Source organism: Ambystoma mexicanum, chromosome 1p (genome assembly GCF_040938575.1).
Source record: "Ambystoma mexicanum isolate Mex_15411 chromosome 1p, UKY_AmexF1_1, whole genome shotgun sequence".
Lineage (NCBI taxonomy): Eukaryota > Metazoa > Chordata > Amphibia > Caudata > Ambystomatidae > Ambystoma > Ambystoma mexicanum.
In genome coordinates, this window is record NC_090921.1 from 263,624,697 (window position 1) to 263,636,063 (window position 11,367).

General features: G+C 46.7%; 1 protein-coding gene across 1 annotated transcript in view; it reads right to left on the minus strand.

Moving 5' to 3' along the window:
- LOC138568795 (2-acylglycerol O-acyltransferase 2-like) overlaps window positions 1-2,146 on the minus strand; it is an 89,387-nt gene extending 87,241 nt beyond the window's left edge. Inside the window, exon 1 of the mRNA XM_069646571.1 lies at window positions 1,837-2,146. Within this exon, the coding sequence (XP_069502672.1) occupies window positions 1,837-1,930 (94 nt within the window). The 5' untranslated portion in view covers window positions 1,931-2,146. The remainder of the gene's footprint in view (window positions 1-1,836) is intronic.
- Between the last annotated feature and the right edge of the window lie 9,221 nt (window positions 2,147-11,367).

Here is an 11,367-nt window from a genome sequence, read left to right on the forward strand (position 1 = left end):
GGCAGAGTAGCCAAGGCGGAAGTAGAGGATGCAAGAGAGGTGGCGAAGGGTGGGGGCAAGAAAGCCACTGAAGGGAGCGAAGGGATAGTGGCAGCAGAAAGGAAATTGATAAGGCATGGGAAACGTCTGTCAAAGAAGGGGAGGTTGGCCTGCCCGAGAGCCTTGGACCAAGACTGTGCCATTCCTGTAAACAGTAATGAGGACCCTAGAGGAAGAGTCCATAGGTCTGGTGAAGGAACGACAAAGAATGTCAGTGAGAGCGGAAGCATCAAATGGAGATACAGGGGGGGCAGAGACAGAAAACTAGTGTGGGGAAGGAAGCACAGTGGTCACTCAGCACAGCACAATTCGAAAGGTGGCAGGCAGATGGAAAACAGTGGTTACTGGTGAGCGCAAATTTGAAAGCAGTTAGGACATTCCAAATTTGAAGTAGGACATTCCATCATAGCGTTTACTAGACATCCTGGGACTTGTAGTCACGCATTGGGAGGGTAAAAATGCAACACGTGCAAGTCCAGCAATGCAACGAATACAAACAGGAAAGCGTGGCGTATTCACGGCCGTCCTTCATAACTAGTGGTCGGATTTCACCCTTAGCCCAGTAGCCTTAGATCAAACCCACTAAATCCATGGACGTTAAGTGGGAGGAGGGAAATCAGTCCGCTTTCTGTAAATGCCTTTACTTTTATAAAACCGCGCTGAGAGTTCCGAAGGAAAATGAATTTATTCATTTTCCAAAGGCCTTCCGTTTTTTTTATTTTAATTGGACTGTTATCGCGATCTTGCCTGGTAGGGGACAGGTAGCGAGATAAAACATCTGGTCAGGATGCCTGCATTTTGGTAGAGTTCTAAACGGCAACGCGTATTGATCTTGCTTGCCAACATCAAGGACATGGCTCGAGGTCTGATTGGTGGCCAATTAGCCTAGTCGCATTACTTGACCCTCCCCTATCTGCATTCTGGGACTTGTAGTTTCAATACCCCTGGATGAGCTGCCCACATCCGACATGCGACACGCTTGCAACATGTCTGTGTGGGGGCGCACACACTCACTTTTAAACATTTCTTTTTGCGTTTTGTCCAAACACTGGCCTTTCACATAATGTTTAGATAAAACACTAATTAAGAACATTATGCTAACATAGTACAAATGTAGACCAAGATTAGAACACGTACACTGTTCTTAAAACCAGTCAATACAAAAGCAACAATATCAGTTAAACTTGTTCCCTATAACATTTCAAATGTTTTCCAAAACTATCAGTTTGAATTTTTCGAGAAATTTCAAATAAAAGCTATTATATACAACATATCAATTGTTATGTCCCTTTTATGGTCCCACGTCGCCACTAAGCTAAACTGCAATTCCTGGTTCATGCAACATCTTCACCGTTTCATGTGTTAAACATGTTTCTTATAGCACATTCATTCGGTTCCATGCATCCAGAATGTCTACCTGGAAGCAACGATCTAAGTAGTTTGTTCTTACTTCAAAGTCATGGAGAGAATGTTTGCCCCCTGCTCCTCCGACCCCCTTTTTGTCATGTGGGACTTATAGTTTTCCTATATTTCTAATGGGCAAGAAAAAAAAACTGCATGTCCCAGAATTCCAAGGAAAAACAAGCCTGAAATGGTCCTCTCCTGCATGGCAATGGACAACCTGATAGCGCTGAAGTTGCTGAAGTTGCATTGAAGAAGTTGGACCAGAAGAGAAAAGACTCTTTGGTAGACCTCATCTGAGAGACAACGGTTTGATAAGCCGTTGCCTCCACCTTTACCCAGCCAGGTGAGCTGGTGCTTGGCCCCCGGGTGTGGTGCCCCCACACCCGCACTTACCCAGAGCCAGGAAGGAGAATATCCACTTAAGCACCGCCGCCGTCTGCAGCCTCCGGCTCAGCGGCAGATGCAGGGGAGCAAACTGGATCTTCATGCTTGCGGGTAACGGGCACCTTCGGACGCCCTGAGGGGAGAGGGCAGCTCTGACCGCCCCTCCTGGCTCGGTGACACAACCGAAGCCGAGATGGGCAGCAAGCGGGGGGAAAGCTCAGCGCGTGCCGTCCCTATTTAATGACACTTTTGGGGCTGAAGCCAGTAGACACACCTCCGCAGCCCGGCCTCCCATTGGACGACAAGACGGCCCTGCTGTGCAGGACTGGACCTTGTCCAGGGTCTGTGGTGTAACGGGTCGCCCGGAGTGCAGACAGTGGTGGTGCAAGCGAGGAAGGTCAACCGGGCTAAAAGGCAAACGGTGCAGCATCTAGCCGAAGGATTGCGACGGGAAAGCGGCTGAGTGGGCGGTAAAAATCACGCAGGGTGCACGGATAAAGCTGGAGACCGTGTTAGGCAGCTTCGTCTTTCACGCCCACCCCGCACCGGACGCAGGTGTCGTTTTATTCTTATAAAGCGCATTGAAAGAACAAATCCGTTGTTCCCGAGCCTAGTCCTTGGCCAACGCTGCAGTTGGGAAGAGCGATGTCATCCCTCACCCCGGTACCAATACCGGGGTGATACCAATTTGAGTGACGAAGAAAGGCCGGGGTAGGCGGATATTACACACTGTACCTCTGTGGTAGAAAAGAGGGACTGTATCCTCTTAGTGTTGTCTATTGAGACCTTAACAGCAGAGACTCCACGTCACCCGACAGTTGCCCATCCAGTCCTGCTTTTTTTCTTTGCATTCTGGGACTTGTAGTCCTGGCTTTACAATGGGACAACCAAGGCTACAAAAATCCGAAATCCACAGAAAGAAGCAGGGCTGCATGAGCATTTCCCAAACGACGTCAGATAGCACAGTGAGTCGAGTGCTCCCTTTGACACCTGACTGTGCACAGCCTATGGACGCAGTTCGAATCCCGACAGTGCCAAACGCAGCTTTTCATCCTTCTGAGATCCATAAATGAGCACCAAGGTGAGATCCATAAATGAGCACCACACACCGTGCAGCGCTCAGATACTCGTAGCACTATATAAATGCTAAATTATTATTAGGACATGAGGCTTGCTCAGGGACAGTGTCCGGGCCTTTCACTGTTTTTAGTTAAAAAGTGTCTCGAGCCTCAAGGGAAGGAGACTGGGGGTCAGCAACTGCCCCATGTTGCCAGTCAGTAGTCTTACAAAACAGCCATATGTTCCTTTCTATATTACTTCCGTCCTGGGGCTTTAAATGAGCGCTTTGCAGTGCTCGCCTTAGCTGGAGCCCTACCAGATGTCACCTCCCTCGGGATACAGAGGTGTTATCACCTTGTTGCCTTTTAACACTGGTTGCTCCACATCAGTACCAATTTCGGCTGGGTGATATTGTATGTAAATATGTGTTCTGTAAAGCGCTTTGGATTAAGGCGCTATATAAATAACATCATTATCATTATCATACACTTGCTGACAAAGAAGGATTGATAGCTTTTCTGTGGACGTTTAGTGTTTCAGTTCACTGTTTGCTGGCTGGCCGTCTCTTGCTAATCAGTAGCTATGAACCCCGGCTGGATTCCTCTGTCTCCATTATTATGTATGAACCACAAGGGTGCCTCAGACTGTCGTTCTGTTGTAAGCAAAGGGGACCCCAACCATCATGTTGAAACAGGCTCCCACACATCTTCAGCTGGGCATGCTGGCATGTATAATATTTAGAAAGGTGTGTGACTTTGGCAGAATGGGGCACTGTGTGTGTCTGTGTCTGTGCTAGAATTGACGCCACTTGTGTCTGCAGAATTCTCAAGTTCTCACATGGAAAGAGCGAGCACAACATCAGGTCTGCATATTATTCTTTGCAGTTTGGAAATTGCAGGGTTTTTGTTTCTTAATTTGAAATGCAGGACTACAATTAGCGGAATTCAAAGGAAAAACACAGGACTATTTACCCTTCTCATACATGAAATGTGGAAACTTGAGAGATTTGCCTATGCTTTTTATTTTGAATGCCCAGGGCGTTAAGTGAGCCAGAGCCTCTGGGAACCGCTCCTTGAGCAGAGCTCCCTCAGCCTCACAAGTAAGCACCTAGCACCTGAGAAGGGTTCCCCACAATAATGACGATACCGTGAAAGGAGGACAGCCAGTACCAGACTCCCAAAGGCTGTATGTGTGTTTTTCTTATTATGATTTTCATGAGCGACTGGTTGTCACCATATTGAGGATTTGCCCCCACCAACACTTACTAAATCTGTTTATTACACTTTCCCAAACTCCCTGACTCAGTCATATCACGCAGTATTGTCTGATTATTTCTATTGTATGTTTCGTTCCCATCCTCTCTCAAGATATCTCTAGTGGAACCAACAACTATTCCCAATTTTCTTAAACTTTCATATTCTTTCTTCGAGTGTCACTCTGCGGAGATTCTCTCGAAATGGTTATATATGACTTGCATTTTGCAGTCCTTTTTAAGTCAGGATGTTATTATAAATACAATATTCAGGAGGACCAGTGTGCAACATGTGCCCAGAAGTGTTTTAGGCTTCATTCACTATCAAGTATATGCCACATTTAAAAATGTGTGTTCATTCTTGCGTTCTGTGAAAAACCAGGGGGTGTTTCACAACCTAGTCCCTGGGAGTCCCGCACTCAGGTGGCCAGGGAAAGACCATCGCTTTTGGACCCCGACTCTAGGGTGGACAAGTGAGGGAGAATCACCTGGGTAGGGGGAGAAACATCTTACGCGAGACATGCTATCCCTCTTTTTCCACAACCCCTCTAACACCTATCCCTGTTTATTTTAGGAGAAACTACAACTCCCATGATTCCTCCTGGCTTTGTCTTGACAAAAGTACTGCACCAAAGAAGATGAGGAATGCGGTCAGAAGTATTACCTTCCCTAACTTACATTGGCCATGTCCCTGAAATAAGGCCAGGTAGAGTCAGGCATGTAGCTCTAAAAATGAGCAGTGCCAGAGGTCAAGATTTATTCTAAACCTTCCAGCCATCAACTCTTTTGTTTTGCTATTGTCACCCCGAGTGGGAAGGGTATGCCCAGACGTGGGTCCCTTGCCTGCTGGGCCTAAAGACCCAAGCTACTCCTCACTGATGACGCCCAACAAGGCTGAAACATGTCTGGGGATGCTTGTGGTCTCGTGCAAAAGGGATGTGACCTAGCAGTTCGGGCTGGACTACCCCTTTGGGGGTGGGACCAAGCCTGATTTGCATATGGTTTTTCCCCTTTTGTAATGGCTTGGCAGGCGAAGAACGATGGTCTGGAGGGTTGCCCAGAGCAATATGCCAGAGGTCAAGATTTATTCTAAACCTTCCAGCCATCAACTCTTTTGTTTTGCTATTGTCACCCCGAGTGGGAAGGGTATGCCCAGACGTGGGTCCCTTGCCTGCTGGGCCTAGAGACCCAAGCTACTCCTCACTGATGACGCCCAACAAGGCTGAAACATGTCTGGGGATGCTTGTGGTCTCGTGCAAAAGGGATGTGACCTAGCAGTTCGGGCTGGACTACCCCTTTGGGGGTGGGACCAAGCCTGATTTGCATATGGTTTTTCCCCTTTTGTAATGGCTTGGCAGGCGAAGAACGATGGTCTGGAGGGTTGCCCAGAGCAATGCCAGAGGTCAATATTTATTCTAAACCTTCCAGCCATCAACTCTTTTGTTTTGCTATTGTCACCCCGAGTGGGAAGGGTATGCCCAGACGTGGGTCCCTTGCCTGCTGGGCCTAGAGACCCAAGCTACTCCTCACTGATGACGCCCAACAAGGCTGAAACATGTCTGGGGATGCTTGTGGTCTCGTGCAAAAGGGATGTGACCTAGCAGTTCGGGCTGGACTACCCCTTTGGGGGTGGGACCAAGCCTGATTTGCATATGGTTTTTCCCCTTTTGTAATGGCTTGGCAGGCGAAGAACGATGGTCTGGAGGGTTGCCCAGAGCAATGCCAGAGGTCAAAATTTATTCTAAACCTTCCAGCTATCAACTCTTTTGTTTTGCTATTGTCACCCCGAGTGGGAAGGGTATACCCAGACGTGGGTCCCTTGCCTGCTGGGCCTAGAGACCCAAGCTACTCCTCACTGATGACGCCCAACGAGGCTGAAACATGTCTGGGGATGCTTGTGGTCTCGTGCAAAAGGGATGTGACCTAGCAGTTCGGGCTGGACTACCCCTTTGGGGGTGGGACCAAGCCTGATTTGCATATGGTTTTTCCCCTTTTGTAATGGCTTGGCAGGCGAAGAACGATGGTCTGGAGGGTTGCCCAGAGCAATGCCAGAGGTCAAGATTTATTCTAAACCTTCCAGCCATCAACTCTTTTGTTTTGCTATTGTCACCCCGAGTGGGAAGGGTATGCCCAGACGTGGGTCCCTTGCCTGCTGGGCCTAGAGACCCAAGCTACTCCTCACTGATGATGCCCAACAAGGCTGAAACATGTCTGGGGATGCTTGTGGTCTCGTGCAAAAGGGATGTGACCTAGCAGTTCGGGCTGGACTACCCCTTTGGGGGTGGGACCAAGCCTGATTTGCATATGGTTTTTCCCCTTTTGTAATGGCTTGGCAGGCGAAGAACGATGGTCTGGAGGGTTGCCCAGAGCAATGCCAGAGGTCAAGATTTATTCTAAACCTTCCAGCCATCAACTCTTTTGTTTTGCTATTGTCACCCCGAGTGGGAAGGGTATGCCCAGACGTGGGTCCCTTGCCTGCTGGGCCTAGAGACCCAAGCTACTCCTCACTGATGACGCCCAACAAGGCTGAAACATGTCTGGGGATGCTTGTGGTCTTGTGCAAAAGGGATGTGACCTAGCAGTTCGGGCTGGACTACCCCTTTGGGGGTGGGACCAAGCCTGATTTGCATATGGTTTTTCCCCTTTTGTAATGGCTTGGCAGGCGAAGAACGATGGTCTGGAGGGTTTCCCAGAGCAATGCCAGAGGTCAAGATTTATTCTAAACCTTCCAGCCATCAACTCTTTTGTTTTGCTATTGTCACCCAGAGTGGGAAGGGTATGCCCAGACGTGGGTCCCTTGCCTGCTGGGCCTAGAGACCCAAGCTACTCCTCACTGATGACGCCCAACAAGGCTGAAACATGTCTGGGGATGCTTGTGGTCTCGTGCAAAAGGGATGTGACCTAGCAGTTCGGGCTGGACTACCCCTTTGGGGGTGGGACCAAGCCTGATTTGCATATGGTTTTTCCCCTTTTGTAATGGCTTGGCAGGCGAAAAACGATGGTCTGGAGGGTTGCCCAGAGCAATGCCAGAGGTCAAGATTTATTCTAAACCTTCCAGCCATCAACTCTTTTGTTTTGCTCTAAAAATGTACACCTGCCACTTGTAAAGACTCACAGTGGCAATAAAAGGTGGAGCACACAATGAGCAAGGCTGGATACGAGAAGGAACAGCTCTTCCAAGGCTAGGGTGAACCAGGCTGTGGAAGCTGGAAGGCCCGGGGTGGGGGGTGTTGATCAACAATTGAACGGATCGAGAACAAGCCAGGCAATATTTCCAAGCCAGGCAATATTTCCAAGCCGTGAGTGATGGAAAGGCATAGCCAGGCGAGCTGAGGAAAGAAACCTTCCAGGTGCCAGGAAACGGCCTGCAACCCTCCTGGGTGAATGGAAGAGTTGCGGAGGAACAGAGGAGGCGCTGGTAGCACCGTTGAAGTGGTGGAAGAAGATGAAAGAAAGTCATTTGGCATAACCAATGAGTTACCAAGAGCAACAAAAGTCTGGTTGATGTTAACAGGAAAGTGACTGTGATTTGAAAGTTGAAGGTTGCGTGTGTGCCAATATCATGCGAATAAAAAGGACAATTGTTAAAGGAAAAGGATACCAAGTAGCAGAGTGGTCCTGTGAGAGGAAGTTGCACATTTGAAAGTCTCTATGAAACATTATGAACCTTTCCTTTGAAAGATATTGTGAGTGGAGATCAAAGGAAAAAAGTTTCAAATATATAATTGTTAAATAAACCACAAGAGCTAAAGTAAAAGATAAGGACTAAAAAGCCACAAAAGCAAGCAAAACGAGAATAAGAACTACAAGTACCAAGATGCATTGGCGCTACAAGAAAAGTTGAGAATTGTGAAAATGCCAAATGCGAAAGGGGAAAAGGCTGAAATATAAAGACTAAAAGTCCCAAGAAGCATTGCTGGGAGAGAAGCACCAAGAAGTATTGGTGTTGAATATAAACTTTTGAGAAGGCCAAGAAGAATAAGAACTACAAGTGCCAAGAGGCATTGAGAAGGGAAAAGAAATACCAAGATGTATTGGTATTAGCTACACACCTTTTGAACAGGCCAAGAGGGCACACTAAAGAGAGTGAGAATTATGGATGTCCAAGAAGTATTAGTGTCACAAGAGGAGTGTGGATTGTAAATATTGAAGGACAGGTTGAAGTGGTCATACAGAGGTCTATGTGAAAGTTTTGCAGTTTCGAAAGTCTTCGATAGATAATGAGATCTGGAATAAAATGCGGGGAAGGGAACCACGACAAACAACAAAACAGGCTTGAGCCCGGTAGAGGGAAGCATGTGCTGTAAGGAATTGTGTGATGAAGTGAAACAGGACAGACTCGAGCCAGGCATAGGGAGGCCTGTGTAGAACTGCGAGAAATTGAAAACATATGAGCTAAGTATTGATGGCAAGGCAGGAAAAGCTTAAGGAATTGATTGAACTACCAGAAGTTGAAAGCCTAAGATGAAACGGTTGAACTGTACAAGTAGGGCACACTGTGCAATTGTGTGTCATCCACAGTACCCACCTATCCTTTGCCATCCACAGTATCCACCTATCCTTTGCCATTCACCTATCCACCTATCCTTCGTTTAGTAAGAGACTCTTTAGGCCCTGTGGGGTTCAATCTGGGGAAGGGAGTTGGTGCAAATGCCATTCTGACATTTATGTGTGACACACTATTTTGTATTCCCTTAACATAGTTGTTATCTTGAGAAGGAGGGTAAGATTAGGTTTTCTTAGATTAGGCCTTTTTAATTTGAACAGGCTGACTTGAACGCATTTGTTATCGTTTGTTTAATGGTCGAGATTACTCCCATTTTAGAGTTAGTGAAAGTTAGGAGTTCTACCACCCCAACCAAATTTCTTAATAAAGGGTTTCAAAACTTGTATCCATTGTGTCTGTGTCTACTGCTCAATACTATGCCTTTCTCACAGTTGCCAAATTTCTCTTTTGATTTTATGCAAAGTAACAAGTAGCTTACATTGGTGGTTTCTCACTGCTGATTTCAGGGCCAGCTAAAGATACATGGGGAGGGGTCACGTTGGCCACCTCCAATCCCCTCTTTCTTTAGGTGATACCAAGCCCAAACTGCCCATGCCCCTTTCCAGAGTCCTCTCTAATTTTTATGCCACTTAAATTACTGTGAATCCCAATGTTAATTGGTGTTTCACGTCCCACAAAATCGTTACAACTGGGCTTGCTCCAGGTCAAAACCTGGCAGACAGATCACAATGGAGCAATAGGAAACACCCATATCTGCACATCTGAAGTCAAGAGACCAAGGGATCACTGAAAGCAAAGCTCCTGGCAATGTGTGTGTCAGTCTCAGTGGCATCCCACCACTATTGCCAGGGAGCACTGCCCCCTCGCCTCGTTGGCAGGTAGGACAGTCCCCGTGTGTTTTATTTGCATGGGGGTCTGTATTGGCTCCAAGCAGGGGCACGTTTTTACTTGGCATCAAGGGTAATTCGAACACAATCTGTGTTATAATATGGCTAGATGGACCTACATTCAATGTAGGCCAGCCTAGCCACGTAACACCTGGCTAAACTGGCTTACATAGAATGTAGGTTAGTGACAACACTTGTCATATTTGCTGTACTCTTGATGCACAGCCACTGTGCATCAAGGGTTAAGCAAACCAAAGTGTTATTATATGGATAGTGGCCTACATTCAATGTAAGCCAATCGAGGCACGTAATAAAACTTTACTTACCATTTTTGCTTTACACTTGACTAACGGTACTGTGCATCAAGGGTAAAGTAAAAAAGAATGTCATGCATCCAGCAGCCTCCATCCATACATTTAGTAATAAGAATTATGTTTGCTTTACCCTTTATGCCAAGTAGCAAATGCCATGCCTAATCAAGAAAGTATATGCAGACTGGCACTCCTGTCAGGCTGCATATACTTTCTAAAGGTGGCATGTGATTTTTTTACTTGGCATTAATGGTAAGTATTCTTAGGTGGCTACCTTAGCCTATGGTGTCAGTGTGCATTTATGTTCTCACTGTGGGATTGCATTTGCTACTTGTTACTTGAAATTTTGGGTAACACAAACATGATAGTGTTATTACGTGGCTAGAATGACTTAAAACGATGGCTCGCGTCTAGCCCTATATTCTTTGTGTCATGGCATTTTTGTACTTTGCATCAAGAGTAAAAGCAAGCATATGTGTGAATACTTGGTACACTGGCCTATCTTGGTATAGCCAGTCTTGATATCTTTTCTTTTTGTGGCTTGGCACTTCTTACTGGCTGGGAATCCTTAAATAGTAATACTGGCATATATTGTTGCAGAATGCATGGACATGTATGGAAACAGCCAGAAGGAACATGTTTTATATAATGGAATATGTTATGGACAAAGGCATAATGAAAATGCCTTGGAAAAAGGTCATGTGCACTGTTGGCGACTACTTGCATGCATTGGGTTTCTTAATGTGCTACCATCCAAAACTGATTGCAAACTGTGTTTTTCTCATCCAATTTGTCACAGAAAGGGCTGTAAAATGCATCATTTTAAACCATTATTTTGAAAATATTCTCAGGGACACAACGCCCCGAACCCTCCTTGTTTGGCTTGGGCTTCTTTGCTGCACTCAGTCGCTCCCGCATATTAGACGCATAGATTTACACCGCTCCAGTAAAATAATGCAGCAGCCACCACTGCTGTCTTTGTGGCTAACTCAAGGCAAGGGTGACTGCCAACATGAGATTCCAGGGGTGGAGGTTTCAACGATCCTCAACGGGGAACTCAAATGATAGGCATGGTCACCCAGAGGTGTCTCGATCCAGAGTAATAACATGGCTGCATAATTCCTTCACACAGACTGTGTGTACCCTTTCATTACTTACTGGTAGTCTTCATTACTTCACAGTACTTGCAAATCTGTCATGCCCCCAACACACAGGCAGCCTTACCTTTCCAATCACCAGCCCAACAAAGACTGGCAGGTTTCTATGGCAAAGTAGAAGGGTGCCGGAAGTCTTGGGTACAAGAGGAGGACCACTCGAGTGTCACTGCCATCTCTGTAGAGAGACCAGAACATCTGTTGCCTGAAGGGAGCAGCCACCTGCACAGGGCACCCTTCCACTTGACCGTACTCAGAAACATGAATGTCGGTGGAAAGAGAGATAATGCATAGAAGAGAATTGGGGTTTAGAGGTTCGCTCTTCCTAGAGATGGGACCAAAAGGGTGGGAGTAATGCATTTTCCCACCA